A 24,660-nucleotide genomic window follows, 5' to 3' on the forward strand; every position below is an offset into this window, starting at 1 on the left:
CTGGCCTCACTGGCCTCAGTCTCCCTCAGGCTCCAGGCACAGCACTCAAAACTGTCTAAGAGACAAATTCAAGTCCTGCAAAGCTTCCCTATGTGACCAGACCAGGCCAAAACGGCCATCTTTTCCTCTTGACTTCTGTACACCGAAAGGCAGTTTGTATAATTCCCTAGACTTCCAGGGGCCTGAGAGGCTGACCAGTCAGTGTGCTGAGGACTGGCGTGGTGTGGTCTCCCTTACCAAGGGGAGCTTGCCTTCTCAAGTGCTCACAGCTACTGCCCCATAGAACCATCAGTACAACCAGGCAAGTTCTCCCCACCTTCTTTTCCTGACTGCCCCTCTATGAGATTACCCTAGCTTCTTGAAACACTCAGGCTTCTTGTTTTAAAGAGGTGGAGCTCCTTGACCAATGCTTGTAAATTCTTTCAGTTTCCAATGACATCCATTCCTTCTACATATCCCTCTCAGGTCAGTTTCAAATTTCCACAGGCAAAGATGTGATCTGCTCACTAGATAAAAATGACAGTTGTGTGCCGCAGCTGGCTTATACTGGTCTGTGAGAAATTACTGTTTGCATCTCTTCCCAACTCCACGTTTAGGGATGTCACATGATAGCTTAAAATCACCCATGGTGGGAATATTTACACCACGGAAATTGGCAAATGCTATAAATTGGGGCACCTTCCTTTCTTTTCCCAAAGGTTGTTAAAATATTTACCTGCATACCACCGAGTATAAATGAATGATTGAGTTTAAATATGGGAAACCTAAGAAAGCAGGGGGGACATAGAAAGCAGTCAGAAAATACGATTATGTCAGAGAACCCCAAGAGTCTCACAGAAGTGAATCACCTGGCCCAGCTCTTGAACACTTTCTTGTGTTCCCTTGGCCAATCTTGGGGACTGGGGATTTCCTCTGCAATAGCAATCAAAAGCCTCCTGTTTGAAACGCTGGTCCACAGGATCCAGGCCCTGCTTCAATAATTTGTAACAAGTTTCTCTCTACCAATCCTTCCACGTAGCTATGAGTCTGGAGTTTTTCTCTTATATAAAAGAATCAAACCGTGATTCTCAGAGGTCGTGACTCAGCTTCTCCCTATATTTTGCTCTTGATTCTCCACTTAATGAAAAGCGTCCACAGCTCAAGCTGAATGGGCAGAGCCTACAGTTCCCTGATGTTCTGATGCAATGTCACTGTGTTTCAGGAAGTCACCCAGGATTGAGTAGTAGGAGTGAAATTCATGAGATTTTTCTTGCACCTGATATCCTGATCTCAATCTGAAGTCATAGCAGATGAGGGCTCCCTCATCGATACATGTGAAAGCAGTCTATACTTGTCCTCTCTCTGACTTCAAGATCCCATGCCTCATGAGATCTTTTTGACTGACAGACCCTGTATGAGATTCTGCCGGTTCCTCGGAAGCATTTTGCCTCTTAAATCAAAGAGGTGAGACTCTTTCACTGTGGCAGAATCTGTTAGTGCATCACCGCAATTGTTTTCTCTTTCTTCCGAGACCAACCTTTAGATGATATTTCCCAGCCTCCTTGAAAGTAGTGTGGGAAGTTCTGTGTCCCACATCCAGATCTGGCCCCCAAATCCTCTCACTTGCTCCTCAGTTATTCCCTCCTCCTCCGTTCTTGCTCACTGGGATGGAGAGGCCCGTGGCTGTTTGGGAAGCCATGTATGGAAGATCTGGCTCCTGAGTGACTGCACGGAGGAGAGCTACCCTCAGACCTGGAACACTGGGCTTGACAGTGATATGAGTGAAAAGTAAACATGTTTTCTTTGAGCCATTATCATTTTGGGGTCTGTTTGTTACAGCAGTTTAACCTACTATAAGAAATATTTTTAAAAAGCTCAATTTTGTTCATTTTTGTAGCCATAGATGTCCCAAGCATACTTCTCAAGCTTCTGGCCCTGCTCCTGAGAGCTCTGAAAAACCGTCACCCTCCTAAATCTCTGATGAAAAGTCCTGTTGTCGGAAAAATTTTCACTGATGATGCTCATTAGCCTTTCGGGCCCTCTGGTTAGGGCACCCCTCCCTGTGCCATCGGCCCAGCATGTTCAGGGACTGGGCTGAGACCTCATATATAGGTGGTGTCTACCTTTCTTACTGTCTATTGGCAAATATTCTAAAATTGTGTTTTTGGGCCAGAAAGCCTCCTCTTTCCTGGCTTGAACAAAGAAGTAAGATAGTTGAGGAACAACTGGGGACATTTAAATATCTAGTGGACATTTAAATGGACGGTGAGTAAGGAATTATGGATTTTGTTAGGCAGGATTATGGTGTTGGTGTTAAGAAGGAAAAATCCTTCAGCTTTAAATATAAGTACTGAAGTATCTAGGGGAGAACCCATATAATGTCCATAACTTACTTTAAAACACTTTAACAAAAAAATTAGATAAAGAAAATATGATAAAATGTTTACAATTATTACAAAGAAGTAATGGGTATGCAGGTGTTCATTATACTTTTCTTTCCACATGTCAGTATGTGTGAAAATTTTAATATGAAAAATGAAATGTAAAATGAAAATTCTTCATTCCTTGTAAACGGCTCTCACGTTAACTTCCTTGTGCGTTCCAATTCGGAAAAAAGTATAATGCTCAGCTTCTGTTGCTGGTCATTTTGCTTTTGTGCCTCATTCTAGGGTAAGTGGCACAACAGTTTATTGAAATAGCTGGGAAGACACAGCAATCCAAAGTCTCCCTTTCCTGCCTCCCCCTCCCCAGATGACTCTGACCTTGCCCTTCCCAAACTCATCCAGGCCTATGTGGAATGTACAGGACCCACGTTGCCCTGAACACTCAGCGTGAGGAAGAAGGCAGCAGATGGGCTTACTCCCTAACAGCGTGTGTGCATGAGTCAGCAATTCTCGCCCGCTCACCTCCCCTGCCCTCCGCACAGGAGCAGTTTTACTGACTGCCCACCACCACATCACCTGGCATCGCCATGTCCTTGGAAACCTCTCACTCTCCAATCAGTTGTCCCACACATTTTATTCTGGACCCCAAATTGGTGGAGATGTGCTGCCTATGTGCATACATCCGGAAGTTTTCCAAATGCATCCACACCTTCCTTGCAACCCTCTCAATTCCTCTAGCAGAATCATCATCTCACTTACATGAGCGTCAGAGACTGACTGGGAAAATTGTGGGAAACCTACTAGTATAGGGACAGAAAGGAGGCACCAGATATGATAAGGTCACAGATGTCCCAGCCTTTATCAGTTCTTGCAGCTACCAGGGCACCTGTTCTTGCCTCTGAGTGCTCTGACCACCAGTCACTCTAACTTGTCCCGTGGACACAGCTCTAGGGCTGGGGATTATCTCCCTGATGGTGGCCTTTGCAACTCTGCTTCTTCTTTCCTGCCTTGGAGTGGCAAATGTTCAAGGCTAGGACATCCTAAATGTGTTTGGGTGCCCTGCTGCCACATTCCCAGCTGTTCCAGACTGAGCCTTGTTCCCAAGATTTGCCACGGCAACTTCATCGCACATTTGTTGTGTTTAAATAACAGCTTGTGGGCTTCCTTTTTAAAGAGTTCAAAACGATTACGTTGAGATCCTAGCTTAGATTCTGCTAGATTTTGTCATTTTGCCTTTGCTTCTCTACCTGGACCTACACGCTGTACAGGGAAGGTAACGTGCAATGAGATGCAAGAGTGTGAGTTCTTCCTCCCTGACTGCCCCCCACTCTTGGCCATACCGATGTCCTTCTGAACACAGGCAGGCCCGACTGTACGTGTAGGCCTCAGTGAGGTGGAAGGCAGCAGATGGCAAGGTAATTCCCTGAGCCTTGAGCAGGGGTCAGTTCTCCTGGCAAACTTCGTCAGCTTTTTTGAAATATCTGACCTCCTGATTGGCAAACACACATTTTTCTTCGGACCTGAGTGGTGTAACTGTGTAGCTTGACCTTGTTATTTTTGTTTGTTCAGTGTTTTATTTTTGCTGAGGAAGATTGGCCCTGAGCTAACATTCACTGCCAATCTTCCTTTTTTTGCACATGAGCCGCCACCACAGCATGGCCACTGATAGACGAGTGGTGTAGGTCCCTACCTGGGAACCAAACCCAGGCCACTGAAGCAGAGCATGCCAAACTTAACCACTAGGCCACCAGGGTTGGCCCATGACCTTGTTATTTTTGTGGACATTAATTTGGGGGACAGCTTGGCTCAGAATAATTTCCCCATTCACTGAGAATGTACCCCTTTACAGGGATTGAGTCTCTGACATTCATGTCAGTGCTCAGAGGCCCTTAGGCATGGCCCTGGCGTACTAATCCAAAGGTAAGCATCTCATCTACACCTGGCCTATTACTGTCCTTTCCAAGGAGTTTTTACCTGATGCTGGGGAGTGGGAGGCATTTTCTCCATTGTGGGGAAAGGTGGAAGTTCTCAGAGCTCCCATTCATAGGCACTGCCATGTCAAAGAAGCTGTCTGCAGAAGGAGCCAATCAGTCTGACCCTCAGAGAAGAGCAGAAGCACCGAGTGCTGCCGGCCTTTGAGTCCTTCCTCTGGTTTTTCCCATGTCCCAGCTGCAGCTCCGGTCTTCCTGTGGTTATATGAGATGCTCCACTCCTGGTCTAATACTTCTTACCTTTTAGCCTAAGCTGCTTGGAGTCTCATTTCTACGGCTCGCAATCAGGCCCTTTGCTCACTCCATATTTATTACTGTCTACTAGAACTACTATTTCTTTGTGAAAAAGCCTTAATTTAGAGATTTGTATACGGAATCAAAAGGCCTGCTACCATGATTGCATGCACTTATGGTACGTTTGGAGTATGTGTTCTCTTCTAATGTGATTATTGTGCAAATTCCTACAAGGCCAGGAGGGACCTTATAGGTAGTCGCGGCTGCCTGGGTTTAATTACCGAAGGAACAGGTGTGCTTTCAGACAAGACATGAGAACTGAGAACTCAGCCCTGAGGAGATGTATTTTTTGGGGCCTTGCTCTTTGGTGTCGAGACTTAAAGTAATCCTCGGTGGTGGTGCTAAGAGGGCCTTTGCTCGTGGAGTATGGTCAGGAACGAGTGAGCAGTGCTTTCAACCGTTTTTGATCAGGCCCTTCCTACATTAAGACATTTTATTTATATTGTAACCAAGTAGACACACACACACACATATATACACACATATGTACACATGTATAAGCATTGTTTTGTGAATTTTTCTTTTGATTATATTTGTGTGTGTGTATATATACATATATTTAATATATTTTTCATATTTATATATTTTATGTATTTAATATATACGTATATATACACACAAAATTCACAAAATACTTAAAATTATGATATACAGTGCACTTTTTAATTTCATTTCTGTAAAAACTGTTGCTAAAATTGATTTTAGAACTAATACAGCAGCTTTCAAACTTTTAGGTCTCAGGACTTCTGTATACTCCTAAAACGTTTTGAGGACTGATATTTACTGTATTAGAAATGAAAAATGAGTTTTTTTTAAACACAAGAATACACCAACTCATATCCCATACCTGACAGAGCAATGGCGTCATTGGCTGTCCTTTAACCTCTGGAAAACTCCACTGGACACTCGTGAGAGAATGAAACAGGCAAATGACGTCTTAGCATTATAATGAAAATAGTTTTGACCTCGTGAACTCCCTGAAAGGGTTGCAGGGACACCAGGGTGCCTGGACCACACTTTGGGAACTTCTGTAATAATAGGTTGTGACTCAGACTTTGAAACACATTAACCTAGAAAAAGCCCAGGCTGACAAACTGAAGCAAATACATGCAATTAGCTAAATTTCATTCTCTGTGTTTCCCTCTTGTTCTTCTAGAGTGAAGAGCATATTATAGTTAATTCCTCAACAACCATTTCACATCAGATAATTAATCTAAGCCAATCCATGTATGGCATTTCCCTAGCAACTGGTCCGGGGCAGTCAAATGTCCCAAGTTGGCTCCATCAGACTGAAGAAAAGGATTTAAATTCCATGGTTGAGGGAGAGGTTTTCTCTCTCTCTGGATGTGAACAATGAGTGCTACTGGCAAAACAGAGTGTTTGCAATGCTATTGCAAACAGAGCAGGGAGATAAAACAGACAGACAAACAACTGGGTGTTTGATGACACTGAGCTAATTATACCTGGGCCTCCTTTACCGCCAGTGGCCTTTGCAGTTCTACGAGGAAATGCATTTCCTTATTGTTAGAGTTGGAGGCTTCCGTTCTTTGTACCAGAAGGTATATTGGTAACATTGAGATTTTAGGGAAGTCTTGTTAAATAGTCCATCCTGGTCTCTGCTGGTGATAGAGTATTTTAAAGAACAAGTTGTGTGTGACCTTACCTAGCACAGAACCAGTTGGTAATTGGGGCAAGTAGTGAGAGATCTATAGGATGAAGCCGATCAGGAGACAGGAGCTAGGGCTTCAAGCGTTTTGTTGCCCCTTCCCTATGCGTTACCCTTTTATTTATAGCTTTGTGGCAAGAAAAGCCGTATTTTATTAGTGCGGGCCCTCTTTTCTTTGTAGCCTCCCACTCATTCCCTTTATAAACACCTGTTCTTGTGACACTGCTCCTGTTGGCTCTTTACACATCCATCATATCCTCCAGCATACTACATTCTAAGTATCTATCTACCCAACTGACAGAGCTCCTTGAGGGCAGGGATTAGGTTTCATTCACCTTTGTGGACCCTAGGACTCTTCATTGACTGATAGGAGATAGGTTCACAATGGATGTTTGTTGAAAGAACAAATGAATGGTAATGCAACACGCTCGTGTAATGCAGGAGCCAGCAAACCATGGCCCATGGACCAAATCTGGTCTTTCTATGGCCCATGCGCTAAGAGTGGTCTTCACATTTTTAAATGACTGAAAAGAGTCAAGAGAAGAGCAATATTTTGTAATACATGAGAATCATGTAAGACAAATTTCAGTGTCCGTAACTAAAGTTTTATTGGAACATATCCATGCTCATTCATTTACCTATTGTCTATTCACACTACCACAGCAGAGTAGTTGCAACAGACCATATGGCCCACAAAGATTCAAATATTTACTGATTTTTTTTACAGAAAGTTTGCCACCCTCGGTTGTAATGTTTCCTGTTCTTTTTTTTTTTTTTTTTTTTGATAAAGGTGTGGTCTTTTTTTTTTTTTTATAATTTTATTTATTTATTTTTTTTCCCCCCAAAGCCCCGGTAGATAGTTGTATGTCATAGCTGCCCATCCTTCTAGTTGCTGTATGTGGGACACAGCCTCAGCATGGCCGGAGAAGCGGTGCCTCGGTGCGCGCCCGGGATCGAACCTGGGCCGCCAGCAGCAGAGCGTGCACACTTAACCGCTAAGCCACGGGGCCGGCCCAAAGGTATGGTCTTTATTCTCATTTTTTAAATTTAATCTTTATCTTAGTCATATTGCCAAATAACACATGCAAGGTGAAGAGGCATTTGACAATTATTTGGTAATACACGATTAGTGGAGACAGTAAGGAACACTAAGATTCACTGATGAAATAATAATTTTAAATGTCTAGCATCACTATTACTTAATTCTGCAGATTTGACCACTTTAATATTTTAATGTTTTTAAACTGACAAAAGCCCAATACACTGCCTAGTAGTTAAACTTCACTTAAGACAAAGGTTAGAAAATCTTATTCTAAATATTGCATTGATGTATTTCATATCAGAATTTAATGCATTGGGGGCCGGCCCCATGGCTTAGCGGTTAAGTGCGCGTGCTCCGCTACCAGCGGCCTGGGTTCGGATCCCCAGCACGCACCGACACACTGCTTCTCCGGCCATGCTAAGGCCGTGTCCCACATACAACAACTAGAAGGATGTGCCACTATGACATACAACTATCTACTGGGGCTTTGGGGAGAAAAAAAGGGAAAAAAAGGAGGAGGATTGGCAATAGATGTTAGCTCAGGGCCGGTCTTCCTCAGCAAAAAGAGGAGGATTGGCATGGATGTTAGCTCAGGGCTGATCTTCCTCACAAAAAAGAAAAAAAAAAAAGTTAATGCATTGATGTATCAGAATGTATTTTGTATCAGAAAATGATGTATTGAGATATGAAAAAATACTTTATATGGTATATACAAAATTATTTATACTGATTTTAAATAATTGTGTAAGAACAATATACTCATATTTAGCAACAGTTATCGATATGAGGGGAGATGATTTTTCTTCTTTCTGGTATTTTCCAATTTTTCTATATTTTGCTTTTTTATAATTACCAAAAGATTTTTTAAATACTGCATTATTTGACCAATTTAAAATAAAATTCCCTTAATCCTTGTGAACTTGCTTCACGTTTCCTTTCTTTCTTGCATACTCCAAGAGCTATCTGATGTGGAAACAACTAGACCTGAGGTTTAGGCACAAGAGCCAAGAATAAAATTGGAGGCAGAACCAACTTTTCACAAAAGAAAGTCTGCTTACTGTTCTTGGGGCGAAAACATACAAAAGCCCTTGAAATGGAAAAAAAAAAGTTCACATGCTCGAACTAATTAAATAAAACGCTACTTAATTGCCCTGTGGCGCACTCTCTCAGGGGCTAATGTGAAGGAACTATTTTAGCAACTCCCAAAGAAACAACACATACTTATATATTTTTAAAAGTTCCTAAAGTAATATTAGAAAGGAAACAGTTTCAGGTCATAATTTCACTTTTCAGGGCAAAATCTTATCAGATGAATTTCTTATAATTCTAGAAATAGTCAAAGTAGACTTTTTTCTTCATCTTTCCCATCCTACCAACCTCTTCAGGAAGGAACATTATGAACCTTTTGAGACTTAACGTTTTCTATAACTCCTTTGTAAAGTAGATCATGAACCTAAGAAAGGCAAATGTGAGAATGCTTGTAACACCGACCAATGCCTGGTAGATATTTTTTATAAAGACAAATAGTTAATTCATTGTGAAGGAAAATGTGTAATAATTCACCAGCTGTTGGAATTGTTTAATAATAACACTTGTGTGACATTAATTGCTATTCTAAATAAGATATGGCATGGATGCAGGAAAGGTAAGCTGTCAAACAGAACTGTGTATGCCTGGTGTTACTCCCTGTGGTAAACTGCTAACGCATCACCAACCCTATTTCCTCTTCTTCCTAGGCACACAGCTACCTGATATTTTCCAGGCCCCTTGGTGTTTATACGTGCCCACAGGACTGACTTCTGGCCAGTAGAATGTGGGTAGAAGTGATGTATGCCTCTTTCAAGCATGATCCCTATAGCCCTCACACCTGCAATGCTCCATTTTTCTTCTGCTGACAGAATGGAGAGGACTCTGAGGACCTAAGAGAGGGAAGAGGCCACAAGATGGAAAGAACTGTTTGCTTGGAGGAGAGTCGCCTGACCAAGAACACCCACAGTGGACTGTGGTAGGACCATTAGTCTGCCCTGTACACACTCCCATTTTTAGGCAGGTGTTAACTATGTGCAAATGGCTAAATCTGCTCTGCCTATAAGCAGAGAACTTAAATCACTTGACTAATTGCTCTAACTTAAGAATAATCTTGCCAAAGGGGGTCTTTCAAATTCATACCAGGCTTCTCCCAACATTCAAAAGTACCACTGATGGAAAAATTGTTTTCTTCATTATGTTTAATTCAAGACATAGGTAGTGACGTGTACTGCCAGTTACCCACCGGCGAAGAAATACGGTGACATGCTAGTTGTTTTGGAATAGCTCAACATTTTGGTTCAGATTTAATCCGGTCATTTGCAGATACAGGAGGAAAGATCATGCATATGGCCTTAACATAATTATGAAATACTCTTTTATAAAAACATTTTTCCTTTATAATCTTAGGTCAAGAACAAATCTCTTAGGTCATTTTACACAATCCCTTCTCATTAGGCAAGACGAATCTTCTTGAAGATAGGGAAACTGACGTCAGAAATTGAACTGCTCTTATGGCTTAGACATATCTGGCAGCTCTTCTGTGGGGATGAAGAGGGGCCAATTAGCATCTTCCAGGAACTAACTCCTCAAAGACAACCAAGCAATGAGTTTTGACCAATGAGGTTAGACCTGGTCAAATTCTTTTTTTCCTTGAGTGAAAGTCATTAATATTCATTAATCCAAGCTGTTCAGTACTCTGAGTTCTGATCACTTGTATCATGCCACACCAAAAAAAAAAAAAAAAGATATTTAATAAAAGGAAGTCAAATCAGACAACAGTGGGATACCTCAGGCCAAAATGACATTAAATGTTTTTTTATTGAACAAAAAAAGATAAAACATGGAAGTTGAATTCACTGAGCAAAAGCAGCTTGCCAGGTGAAGCTGCTATACTTTGTGCTAAATAACCTTATGAACTGAGAGTACACAGAATACATATAATATGTAAGTCACCTCAACAGCAAAGGAGAAGGTCTAGATTACAGTTTGGGAGGTAAAATTTGGTCAAGTGACAAATTTAGTTGCTCAAAATTTCTAGCCCTTACCCACCTAAATTCAGTATGATTCCACATATGTGCATTCAATATGTGCATACTGAATTCCCATTTTAATAGAAGCTGCTTTTTGGAAGAAAATTTTAAAAAACTTTTCACATCTATTTGACGTGCCACTCAATTTTTAAAATTTTCTATTTGATATATGTATGTGTGTGTACGTCTTTATACACACTTTAAAAACCCCAAACTCTTGTTTATAAGTAGAGGAGTCATGCTGTTTTTTTAAATCAATATTGGTGAATTTCAGTTATTATTTCTCCTGTGTGTCTAAGAAACTTTCTATGTTCTCAATGCACCCACACAGACAGGTGGGTTGACAGCTACGTCAAAAAGACTTTATGAAAAGAGGGAGGTAGCTCATGCGAGTTGGCAACCTTGTGTCGATAGTTTCCTGTTGGAGCAGGCTGCCTCCCTTTGACATCTTACAGTCAAAGATGAAAGGAAAACTGTTTACTTTGAAGCCTAGTTAGCACAGTTGTACATTTACTATAATCCACCTTCAACTTGGTTTATTGGGCTTTCAAACGTAAGATGACAAATACCTTACACCCAATACAAGGCATAAAAAAGTACTGAAGAAACAGTTTATAGACAATGTCTTGGTTGGTTTTTTTTTTTTTGCAAGTTAAACATCAGCTTCTATGGGATACATTTCCAGGATGGTTTTGTTACCACTTTATAAACACTCTAAGCCAAACAAACAGCACAAATAACATCAATTCATCTTTTTTCCAATATCTGTATCAATTACTGGAGGCTAATCCTAACATACACTACTTAAGGGGGGCAAAAGAAGAGAATCCATGACACATTGCAAAGGTGGGACTACAGTATCTTAGTGTAGGGATGATCTTAAGGTGCAGAAAGAGGGGACTCTCTAGAAGGTGACGGTGTGGTTTCTTCAGGTGGAAAAACCGTAAGTGTGCAAGCTCGGATGCCACCAAGGGATTCTGGGAGATCAAAAACCTTATGCCATTCATCTTTATCTGGATCATATTTCTGCACTATCTCTACCATACAACGATTATTCCAGGAATACCCACCAACCACGTAGATTTTATTTTCAAAGACAGCGACACCAACATCACTCTGCCCTCGTAACATGGCAGCAATTGGGGTCCACTGGTCAAGGATAGGCGAGTAGTATTCACAGCTTAGCACATCATCATAGTCACTGGTTCCTCTGAAGTGATTGCCGCCAATGACATAGAGCCTTTCTCCCACTGTACACATGCAGTGCAGACCTCTGACAGTGGTCATCGGCGCCTTCTGGATCCATTTGTCAGTATCAGGGTCAAAGCACATGAGCTCCTTTTGGAAAGTGTCATGAGTAATTCCTCCTAAAGAACGAAAATAATAGGCATGAGGTAAACAGATTATAAAAATGTAAAAGTAAATAAAAGGCTCTTTGTCATAGATAATTAACTTGTAGTCACATATTATGACATTTTATAGCATATCAATGGTGTTCTTATAAATGCCTGCCTTCTAGAAGTACTTTCACTGGATTAGAAGTAGAGAAAATAACATTTTCATCTTAAAGAACAAAAATCTAGCATATATTATTGCAATAACTTTCTCAAACAGAGACCCTTGGGATATAAGAGGCTTTGTTAAATGAAAATATATTTTGGGGGCCGGTCCAGTGGCATAGCAGTTAAGTTCGTGTGCTCCACTTTGGCGGCCCAGGGTTCACAGGTTTGGATCCCGGGCATGAACCGACGCACCGCTTGTCAAGCCATGCTGTGGCAGTGTCCCATGTAAAAAAAGTAGAGGAGGATGGGCACAGATGTTAGCCCAGAGCCAATCTTCCTCAGCAAATAGAGGAGGATTGGCAATGGATGTTAGCTCAGGGCTAATCTTCCTCACCAAAAAAAAAAAGAAAATATATTTTGACTTTGTTTAGGGTTGGGTCTAGAGTAAATCTCAACTACAAAGCATCATTCTCTCATACTGCAGGCACCCTCTGGGTGCTGAGCACCAGGCTAGGGCACTTTAAATGCTAGGTGCCCATTTCCTCACTTGCCAAATAAGAATATCTACTCTAGTTATCTCATTAGGATTGTGACTAGGAAGTGAAACCAAAATGCTTTGAAAAAGTTGAAAGTGTTGTGCAAATGTACAACAAAATATATAAGAATATTCAGAACAGTTTGTTTTTGTAGAGTTTTTGACGGGTGGGGTGAGGGAGGGTAATGTCATCTGCTATCAGCATGGACATTTAAAAAGTTAAAGAATTAGAATGCTGAACATATATGGAATTTCATATGTGCAGCAATTTGTTGCGGGTCTATTGAGTCTATATCATCTACAAAGTGTACTCTTACAACACATATAAATCAGTCTCGACAGCAAAAGTATCAGCCTATATGTTCTGCAGATTAGGGAGAGAACTAATTTTCAGCCATATCATGCAAAGCTCTACTATCTGGTGGCCAGGTGGCAATCACTGTTTTTTTCCTGCTTTTTAGTATTTTTTCCTGTACTTTACAGATGCCCAGAAAGCAAAACAGTGTGCTTTGGTTTGAAAATCAGCTATGGTTTCCATCCTACTCTTGATTGGGAAGGTCATTTGTGCAATATATGCTAGTTATGCCAAAGCACCACTAGAATAATTCGGATGTCATTTTTTTTCCCAGAGGATTGGAGCTCTCATTGTAATGGCATGGCAGCTATACACATCAAATAGTAGACAGTGTAAATCATTGATTAGTGGAGCATATGATTTCCTGGATGGCTCTTTCAATGTAAGACGTCCCGTAGTTGCTCATAAATTTAACACTAGAAACCTGTGAATCACACACTACATGCCGTTCACTGATCCTTCTTGATTACAGACTTGATAAGGCAGTGTCCAGAGACTCAGACAACAAACATCACCTTAACGCCTTTGTTCTCTAACAATCTAACTGCTGGCCTAGCACTGGCAGGCCCTCAAAAGGGGAAAAACTGTCAAAGGTAGACTGTGTCAGCGCCAAATGATAAGAACCTGCCTAACAAAGTAAAATTTCAAGACCAGAGATGAATATTACATTAAAATAAGGCTCCTTTTTAAATTCTATAGAAGGATGATTTGAACACCAATGGTTCGAGAATGAAAGTTGTTATTGGGACACTGTGAGCAAACTGTAGCTGTTTCAGAATTGTTTATTAGAAAAATACATGTGCATGTGGCCAAAATATAGGTAATCAGCACAGAATTATTCATGCAATGAACACTATAGTAGAATCTCATTATAATGCTAAGGAAAAAGGAAACACATATTACAGGTTGCACTAAATGAGAGAATGGACATTATTATGCATTATATGTATATCAAAAGCAAGTTTTATGCACAGTAGAGCTTATATGTTATATAATGATATATTTCCTCATAGAATCTAGCTAAATTTTTAATAAAAATGAATTAAATATTGCTATAGAAAATATGAATGGTGGTTATTAGAGTACAGAGTTTATTAGAGTACAGAGTATGGGGACTGAAAGGCAAGACAGAGAAGCTGAACGCTTTCCAATTTCTTCTAAGTTATGTATTTACAGCAGGATTGGTTTGCTGCTAGTCTTATGAACTTATAGAATACCAAAGGCATTCATATGCAAATGTACACACACACTGTATCTTCTAAAATCAACATAAATTATATCTTGATTATCCATTTTTCTGGATTATTTTTATTAACATTATATGGAAATATGGCGACGTAGTTAAAAGTTTATGTGTTATATTAACTGCATTTGCATTAGAATTGTTTACCTGAAATATACATTACTCCTCCATACACAGTTCCAGCGTGGCCATAGTGGGGCTCACTCATTTTGGCAACATAGGTCCACTCATTTGTTCTTGGATTGTAACATTCTACTGTAGCTGTTGTTATTAAAAAAAAGAAAGAATAGAAAAGAAAATGATTTACAATTTCAAATGTAGCAATTATTTGTCCTCTTAGATGGAAAAATAATAATATCCAAATAACCAAAACTTATTTATTACAAGCATACGTCATTTTATTGTGCTTTGCTTTATTGTGCTCTGCAGATATTGTTTTTTTCTTTTTCAGATATTGTGTTTTTTACAAGACCCTCTACCAGCAAAACGATTATGACTTGTTGAAGGTTCAGATGATAGTTAGCATGTTTTAGCAATAAAGTATTTTTAAGTTAAGGTATTACATTGTTTTTTCAGACATAATGCTATTGCACACTTAACAGACTGTGGTATAGTGTAAACATAACTTTTATATGCAGCGGGAAATCAAAAAATTCATACAACTCGCTGTATTGCGATATTTGTTTTATTGTGGTGATCTGGAACTGAACTCGTAATACCTCAGAGGTATGCCTGTATAGGTATCAGATATTCTTTGGGGATCTCATATTAATTGTTGAGATTATATTAACAATATGAACCATTAATACATGTTACAGTAGACTACATACTTAATATAATAATCTAACACGTTTCTGTCACTGCAGAAATTGCTGAGATTTCCTTTCTTCTAGTATCTTGTTACATCTCAAGAATAAAACGACAGTCCAGACAGATAGAAAATGTGATTCTTTTTTAAAAGACAGAGAGAAATAGGGCTGTTATGGGGACTCTGGCCAAAAGCACAAAGTCTAGATGGACTTGAAAAGTTTATACTATTTATTGCAGACACTGCCAGCTGTTAACCCAATTTCTTGTCTCCTCTAACCCTGCTTCTTTCCTACTAACAGAACTACAACACTGCTCAAGGAAGCACTGTGCCAAATTCAAAATAAAATTCAAATTGGCCGGTGCCCCTGAAGCTGGAGGTGACCACATGATGTAGTTCTAGGCAATGAAATGAAAGCTGAAGCCTACTGAGTGGGGCTATTTGATCAAGCCACTGGAATAAGGTTTTGCTACTTGCAGCCAAATGCAATCTTAACTGATAAATCATCCTTTGAACAAGATTCCCTCTTAAAAAAATAACGTGAGAACAGGCAAAACTAGAGAGAGAGATTTTCTACTCTATTCAATAATTTCACGTCATCAAATTCACTATGTGAAGTACTTACTTCTCCTCTAACAACACCTATATTATACCACTTCTCATATCCTTTTACTCATTTCCTTTTCCACTTACTCTAGCTTTGAACTTTTAGTCTTATTTTAAAAGTTTTTACTATTCTCAGTTTGATCTGCTCTCTTATTAGTTTTTTTCATTGCTTCAGACTTGGACCCTAACCAACTCTATTTCTTCTAAACCCTTCCGTCAAGTAGCAAGATCCCGCAAAATCTTTTCCCAAAATAAGGGCTATTTCCACAATTAATGACAAGCTAAAATTGCCACATGCTCCAATACTGTTTTTGACTATTTCCAGTCACTGGATGTTTTCTTTGATGTGCATTTCCATTTGCCTTTAGCATGACTTTCACCTTTTAAGTGACAAGTAAAATCCTACTGAATGTACATTATTCTCTCTCTACACTTACAGAGGATCTGGTATATTGACTGCTACTTGGCATCAGCAAAGTCATTAATGGTAGGATTTTATCTGATAAAAGCAAGTAGTCTAATCACACATCCTATCGGTAAAAGGGTTTTAAAAGACATCCGGAGATCATCTTTTCCATCTATTTGGTGTCAATGACAGGTTCTACTATAGTTCTATGCTTTTCTTAATGAAGAACTCTGCCTTAAACTTTGAAATTTCTAGAGTGTAACACTCTTTCCTTATGTCTAATTCAATCTGTTCTGATGCAGTTTCCATTTATTCTTTTTATAGCAGCGATAGAAGTTGAACAGTTATTCACTCTTTATGATTATTAAAATTTTCCCATGTAGAAAGACACTGCTGTTCTTCTGTCAGTGAGTTAACTGCACTTTTTCCTAATAGAGGTGATAAGAATCCATCTATACTTGCTCATACAGGAGCCCCCAGTGTAAGATGGCTATTAACCACGAATAACATAATAACTATGTAATAGTTTATCATCCCTAACTTGTCTTCTTCCAGATAAATAATGCATCTCTTTTAGCTTTTCCCATTATTTTAATCTTTATTGTCAACCTTTAGACTTTGTCATGCAGAATTGCTGATGTTATTAGTATAATCAATAGTATTTAGTCTTAAAATAGGCTACATCTAATTAAAAAGTGTATTTACATGCCCTTATTTCTATTCTCCATATTTACAAGGCAGCAAGATATAGGTCAGTGCCAACAATCTTGATGGGGGGAGGGGCAAGGGATGATGCAAGGCAAGGAGTTAGAGCCACAAAGCAGTGGTTCCATCATAGTCTATGAGAGGTGGGAATGGTAATGAAGTGACTGGGAAAATCTAGAACAGCAGTCAGGAAAACTACAGCCTGTAAGCCAAATCCAGGACACTGCCTGCTTTTGTATGTCCCACAAGATAAAAATATGAATGGTTTTTACATTTTTAAAGAGTTGGAAAAAACATCAAAGAAAGAATATCTTGTGACATATGAAATTAAAATTTCAGTGTTCATATATAAAGCTTTATTGGAACACAGCCTCACCCATTTGTTTGTAAACTGTCTATAGTTGCTTTTGGAATACAACAGCAGAGTTGATTAGTTGTGACAGAGATCCTATGGCCTGTAAAGCTGAAAATATTTACTTTCTGGCCCTTTATAGAAGTTTGCTGACCCCTATTCTACAGAATCACCTTTAGTAGTCGGTGGCTTGGTATTTAAATTCGAGACCCTGTCCAATTTAATAATTACACTTAGGTTGGTTATTTCACATATGTCATCAGGGTATTCTTATTTTCTCAGGTGATTCCACTGGAGTCCAGAATTGGTCCCAAGGGATGATGGGGAACTTCCTTGTTCTTTGAGATTAGGAAAGAGATCAGGCCTGAAGAAAACCACTTGGACAATGATGGGTCCCACAGAGGGGGGATGGTCTCTAGAATCCCAGAGTGCCAGCTGGTGATATGTTGCTTAATGAGGAAAACGTCAAATCCATTAAGGAATATGGAGGCATTTGATAAATGTCAGTAATTTTATTGTACATTTATTTGGAAAAAACCTAACATGTTTTCTATAAGTTATTTCATTATTTGAAAGCTTGACTTATTAATATTTAACTGAAGTGAGAGATATCTGAGCTGTCATATTTCTCTTCAATATACAAAACCTCAATGGAAGATCGATTTCTTATATGACATAATTTTGAAAGAGACCAGAAATAACTGACTCCTTTTGCACTTAAGTGACAGCTACTCTAAGCTTCCCCTAGTTTCCCATTGTACTTGTGACAAAGGAGAGCAGCGTTTCTAAGGAATTATATTTCAACAGTAAGCCAGGCTCACACACACATTAGTAGTATCTTTTTGATGTGCTATGGACGTAGGTCCATACACTCCATGAAAGGATTTTAAAAGGCCAAATGCATTAAAATGATCTAAAATGCCTTGCGAATGCTGCCACTGTTTTCTTCTCATAATTATATACAGGCCATGGTTATTGTGTGTATGAAGAATAAATGATGTACTGGTACTGATGAGCCTGTTAAACTGTTAAATGACTCTCCCATCAGTCCCCTTTTTCCTGCCACCAATTCCTACCATAGTTAATGTAATCAGTCAAGATGGGAATGTTAAATTATTACAACAGATGTTCGTCTGCGTGTGTGTGTGTGTGTGTGTGTGGAGGGGGGGGGTCCATAAAAAAATGTTTGTGGGGCAGGAGAAATGTTAAAAACCCAGCTTCTGGCTGGAACATTCAGAAATATAAGTGAGAGTTTCTTTAGAACCAAAATCTGCTATTCTGCAAAAATAATGGGCCCAAGAAAATTGTAAAGGGCAACCGACACATAAACTTTTTTTATTTATACAAAGAGAAACAATAATGAATAGAATTCAGAAGAACTCATTGATATTATTCTTTTGGGAGGTAATCAGGGCAGGTTACATCAGGTTTGGTTACCTCAATAATACAGAATGTGACAAGAGGAGACAGTCTACTTCTTATTCCCACTTGGGTATAAAATTGAAGGAACTCAAAGCGGGTGAGGCGGGTCAGAAAAAAAGAAGCCTCTTGCTTCTTGGTTTTATGTAATGACTCTTCTTGGCCTAAAGGCTCTCCTGGAATCAAAACTCTCTTGGAGCACACTTAATAAGCCAATCACATGATTTTTTAAAAAAGCTTCCAATATAGTATAAAAGCTGAGGGCAGTTCTTTTTGTCTCCAATAAACAGCTTATTCTCAAATCCGTTAAATTACCTTTTATTTCTTAGGATAATGAAAAAAAAGATTCTGATAATTACTCTGAATTTATCCAAAGCCAATGCCAATATTTTAAACTTCCTCAGCATTATGAAACCTGGAATACTGGTCAACCACAATGATTCTGTTTATAACAGAGAATAAAAGAAGAGGGGTGAATAAAAGGCCAAACCATGATCGTAATAACAGATATATAGCACAATATAAAATGAGGTCTTCCTGACTTCCTTTTTGGATAGCTCTCTTATTCCAATTTTATCTGAAATAACAGAAGTATACATTCTGGTGTTAATTTATGTAGCCAAAATATTGCTATGTTAACTGTACTTGTGACCAATCTTAGATTAAGAGGACAAAAAGTGACCATCAGGTAAAGTTTACCTGATCAGTTTACAGAGAAGAAAACTGTTTGGTAGTTCACCAAGAGAGAACGATTATTAAAACTAACACAGTCATACAGTGCTTAATGATGGGGATACATTCTGAGAAATGTGTTGTTAGGCAATTTTGTCATTGTGTGAACATCATAGAGTGTACTGAAGGGGAACAGAATTTGCCACACCAACATGTGTCTCTTTAACATGAGGATTATTTTAGGCTGACTATTTTTAAAAAACAAAAGACTCAGAAAGTTTTTCTGGTTACCTTCCCCTTAACCATCTAAAAGAATTCAGATTAAAAAACCTGTCTCAGGAAGCAAGCTCTCCCCCTAGCATAACATGAAGTAGGTGGTAGACAGGGAGGAACCTAGAAAAGCCTGTTTGTTGGGCTCCCCTCTGTGTTCTTCTGTTTCTGTGTGGCCAAACACTTGTTTTCCAAATGTTCGATCCTTTTCACCTACCTGTGAATTGCCTTCCTTCCCTTTGAAGTCCCTGACTCTCCCCACCCCCAACATCTTCTTTTGCCTTTAGCTGAGGATGGTATTTAAGGTAAGGGGTTTGGCCATCTTGGCGAGTTACTCAGTTTTCCTGGGTTTCTCCCACATATACATGTTATTAAACTTTTGTTCATTTTTCTCCTGTTAATCTGTCTCATGTCAATTTAATTTTTAGAGCAGCCAGAAGAACCTAGAAGGGTGAAGGAAAAGTTCTTCCTCCCCTACAGTACTCACACAAACCTAGACAGTATGGCTTATTACACCTACTACACCTAGGCTATATGGTACTAATCTTATGGGACCACCATTGTATACGTGGTCCATCATTGACAGAAATGTCATTACTCGGCACATGACTGTAGTCACAGATCATAATACTTACAGTAAATAAATTTTGGATAATATAGAACTTTGCACATTTAATTGATAAAGAAAATTATCTTACTGTGTGGCCTCTGGTAGGTAACAGATTATGTAAAAGAAGAAACAATAAAAGTCACTGCTCTGTAAGGAAGGATTTTAACTTGTTCAGTAAAATATCATGTGGGCTTTTAAAAATGGAAAATGAGGAAATATGCCAAACTTCTGTCCACGATTCTATTAGAATTTAAATTAGCAGAACAAACTTTGTAGTTGAACCTTCAAGATGAAAACCATATATACTGCACAAATAAAATATTCTGCAACATACTGATGTATTTATAAGATATAATTTGTACCCTAGCCAACAATATATGCCTGGATAAGGCATACAGTTTGTCTCTGATATTTTCTAAGAAAACAGTTTAAAATGAAACCGTAGCTACATTTTTTTGTCTTTAACTTTACAGAACTGCTTACTTTATGATTTAACAAGAATTTCGGGGTAAAGAAATTAGTCTCTATGCTTAATATAAATGTACACACTTACGCAGTTCACCAGCTGCATTTCGCCCACCAACTGCATACAGATATCCTTTGAGGGCACTTAGGTGGAAGAAGGTGCGCTTTTCATTTAAAGATGCAACTTGCATCCATTTATTGTATCGAGGATCAAATCTGAAGACTGTATCGACCGCCGTTTTTCCTTTTGTGTCGTAATTACTCTGTCCACCAACGACATAGAGGAAATTTCCAATGACGGCAATGCCATGCTGGTACCTTGGGGCATCCATGGGTGCTAACGATTTCCATTCATGGGCCTTTTCATCATACATGCGTAATTCCTTGCTGACAACCAGCTGCTGCCTCAGCACTCCTCCTAGTGTAACCAAATGAGTGGTGTCAGACCGAATGGCAGTCCTGTCTGACTGCATAACTGGCTGCATATATGGCATCATTTGGTAATTGCTGGCTTCCAAAAGGAGATTCACACAAGTATTGTCAGTTCTCATGAAATCCACGGTTTGCACGTAATTAATGAGCTCCTGCGGTGTCATCAGTGGAAATCGTATGTTCTTCATTAATTTTGAAGCAAAGTCCATCCGAGGCTCTTCCAGGCGTAGCCAGCGACAGGTAGCCTTAAAGAGCTCAAGTTCAGTGCAGTGCTTAAGGCTATTACTGGAAAGCACAAAGGCAAGACGTTCGAAAGGGAGTTTCAAGAACTCCCCAGTACTCAGCAATGCAGGAAAATTCTTCAAGACGAAACTGTTAACATATTTATCCACTTCTGTGAGATTGTAGGTGTTGGCAATCCGCCCAACTTCGACACAATTGTCTAAAGTGACCTATTAAGCCAATAAAAAAAATTAAAACACAACTACTTTCATGACATTCACATCTAGATAACATAAATACCTGTTCTAGAATAAGAGCAAATTATGCTTTTTACTGTCCATATAGATGCAAATAAAGATTCTTATCTAAATACATCAATGATCTAAAGAGAATTCACAAACCACCTTTACCTAATCCAGTAGAAAGGTGACTAAAAGAAAATGATCATTCAAAGTCAGTAAGTTACAAGTTACTCTAAGAAACAATGTTATGACTTGACTATGGCCAAAATAATTACCTTTCTCTCCTCAAAAATGTGTCTCTCCCCCTCCCACAAAATACTAATAAAATTCTGGCCAGATAGGAATTTTGGATAAATAGAAGGTTATTTTATTATGGTTCACCTCAATCCACTTCTCAGTCATGATTCTTAAAGGTAACTCAGCCAGTAGACCCACTAACAGAAAAGCTAATACCCAATCCCTAGATTTCTCTTTCATGTAAACAGGCATCATTCATCACTATGATTCATTTTGATTCCTTCAAAAGTTATTGTTTATAGTGAAGATAATTTAATAGGACAATTATTCCTAGGGTGAAGTTATTTTCCACATTATTAATCTGGAAACATACACAAGGGAATCTCTTTCTTGAGGGTTGAAATGGGTGTGTCTACATCAAATTACTCATGTAGTTTAGTTTCTGGTATCTGTGATGACGGCTTGCAATGAAGTTTTCCTTAGCAACTCTCTTACTCTCAGCATGCTCTTGCTCTGCCTCGAGTCATGATGAGCCCAGAAAAATTTCCACAGCACAGAGCAAAATATACCAGAAATGGAAACCAGGAAAAGGAGAGAAGCTATGGAGAGGCCCCTCTTCAGCAGGAAGTCTTTTCAATGCTCTAATAACCGACTGGTCAAAAGTGGAAATGGGAAAATCATATCAGCAAATATTACGCAAGGAAGAAATCACACAAACAAGCCTACCATGCGTGTGTGTGTGTGTGTGTGTGTGTGTGTACAAACACAGACAGGTCACGGGCAAAGGACTCAAATGTTTTTTCTTAATTTTGTCACATAAACCTTATTGATGCAACTGTATTGTTAACAGATTGGCAGATGGTTAAGAGAAAACGGGCTAATTCTTCTATTGTCCTTTTATTTAAAAGCTGAAATGAGACAAAAATCATTACTTCTCTGCATAAAATAACAGCCCAGTGAAGATATAATAACACTGAAAGTTCTAAGATTAGTACGCATACACACACAAGGCTATTTTCATAGATCTATCACCCAAGAAGAATTTGAACTCTTTAAGCACCTGACTTGCTTTACAAAAATCATCAAAAAATTTTAAATGTTTATTATAATTAATAGCTATATATAACAAAAAATATCTAAAACAAATTGTAGCACAAAAGAACTAGGAAAAATAAATTAACAAATTATGGGCCTTTTGAAATACACAGTTTAACACTGTTCAATACCTCTTATTTCTAATGTAGTTAATGAAAGTACAATTTAATCCAATTTTTGGAGGGGCAGGTTGGCGTCTCATAAAATTTCAAGCTGTGTAAATGAAGTTACAGTTAATATCTAACTGCCCAAATCACCCTGGGTGGAAGGGATTCTTATTTGGGGTAAAGGATCCACTTTCCAAGGTAAGACATAGTCCTTCCCCAGAGCAAGGGTAATTTTCACTTTTGAACATGTTTGCTAGTATAGATATGCAAAAGTTGATGACAACACAAATATAATTCCCAAGTATGCAGATTCTCATCACTATTGATATGATTAAAAATAAAAACAACAAAGAATGGATACTTTAAATGAGCAAAATGATACCATCAGTTGTTAGTCACCAAATTTAAATCTAAATTTATAGCATATAAAATAAGCCAAGAGTAAAGATTAGAAACCAAACTGTATAATTTAGAAATGGCATCGAGGTATTTAGTTTCTTCCCCTTTTCCCTCTTCAACTTCATCCAGTAAGAAAACAATTACTAAAATAATAGGATAAAGTAACCTACCTTTTATTTAAGAGCATTTGGAAAATACCTTCTATATATCAGTACACTCAGATATATAGATGCACAGGGCTGGAAAAGACCTTGACAGACTACCTAGTCAATACAGATAGCTGCCTACTCTTTTCTTAAAAATCACCAGAGAGTGGTATTTCATAACCTTCTGAATCATCATCTTCTTTTTTTTTCCTTTGGTGAGGAAGATTAGCCCTGAGCTAACATTTGTTGCCAATCCTCCTCTTTTTGCTGAGGAAGATTGGCCCTGGGCTAACATCCGTGCCCGTCTTCCTCTACTTTATATGGGACACTGCCACAGCATGGCTTGACAAGCAGTGCGTCAGTCTGCGCCTGGGATCCAAACCTGCGAACCCGGGGCCACTGAAACGGAGCGCATGAAATTAACTGCTTTGCTACCAGGCCGCCCCCTGAGACATCATCTTCTTGACAGAAGGACTACATATTTCCTATAGCTCATGTACAACAGCTACCACACTGTGGGTACGTAACAAAGGTTAAACACTACCATTATCAGCAATATGAAAATTAAAGATGCCATGATAGATATAACTAAAAATAGAATACCTATGGAATTAACATAGCAAATTACTAGAACTTTATTAATTTTAATTTGAGACTCAGATAAGAAACATATGTAGTAGGAAATTAATTTTTATGAAGTGCACGTAATCAAAGCTAAAAAAATTAACTGTAGACTATAGAGATTATAGAAGCAAAGTCTAGAATAACAGGTAACAATATAAGCAGATCAAAAATGATGGAATAATGGTAAACAATTTTTGGAAAAATACAGGATTATTCAATTATGGTTCATTTCAATCCATTCTCAGTCATGACTCTTAAAAGTGCTTCAGGGGCCGGCCTCGTGGCTTAGCGGTTAAGTGCGCGCGCTCCGCTACTGGCAGCCTGGGTTTGGATCCCGGGCGTGCACCGATGCACCGCTTGTCGGGCCATGCTGAGGCCGCATCCCACATACAGCAACTAGAAGGATGTGTAACTACAACATACAACTATCTATTGGGGCTTTGGGGAGAAAAAGGAGGAGGATTGGCAATAGATGTTAGCTCAGGGCTAGTCTTCCTCAGCAAAAAAAAGAGGATTGGCATGGATGTTAGCTCAGGGCTGAGCTTCCTCACAAAAAAAAGCGCTTCAGCTAGCAGATCCCCAAACATTTAGCCTAGATGGTGTTAAATAATGGATATGTGCAGTAACATAACATACAATGCAATTTATGTATATAATAGAATACATAGCATTTTGAAAATATAAAATATGAATTTAAAGCTTATTTAGAAAAAAACAAAACTCCTAAGTAGAAAGAACTCTAATTTCATCTGAATCTATAACTTGGCCAAAATTCCAAAGAGTTATTATGGAA

The 24,660-nt window shown here is 38.9% G+C and overlaps 1 protein-coding gene across 16 annotated transcripts in view; it reads right to left on the reverse strand.

Moving 5' to 3' along the window:
- Positions 1-10,169: 10,169 nt before the first annotated feature.
- The window catches only part of KLHL13 (kelch like family member 13), a 176,361-nt gene continuing 161,870 nt past the window's right edge, over positions 10,170-24,660 (reverse strand). For all 16 annotated transcript variants that reach the window (XM_058536577.1, XM_058536562.1, XM_058536569.1 and 13 more), the window contains 3 exons: positions 20,452-21,247; positions 14,198-14,311; positions 10,170-11,782 (listed from right to left, as the gene is read on the reverse strand). In XM_058536577.1, the coding sequence (XP_058392560.1) occupies positions 11,295-11,782; positions 14,198-14,311; positions 20,452-21,247 (1,398 nt within the window). In that variant the 3' untranslated portion in view covers positions 10,170-11,294. The remainder of the gene's footprint in view (positions 11,783-14,197; positions 14,312-20,451; positions 21,248-24,660) is intronic.

Source organism: Diceros bicornis, chromosome X, assembly GCF_020826845.1.
Source record: "Diceros bicornis minor isolate mBicDic1 chromosome X, mDicBic1.mat.cur, whole genome shotgun sequence".
In the NCBI taxonomy this organism is placed as follows: Eukaryota; Metazoa; Chordata; class Mammalia; order Perissodactyla; family Rhinocerotidae; genus Diceros; species Diceros bicornis.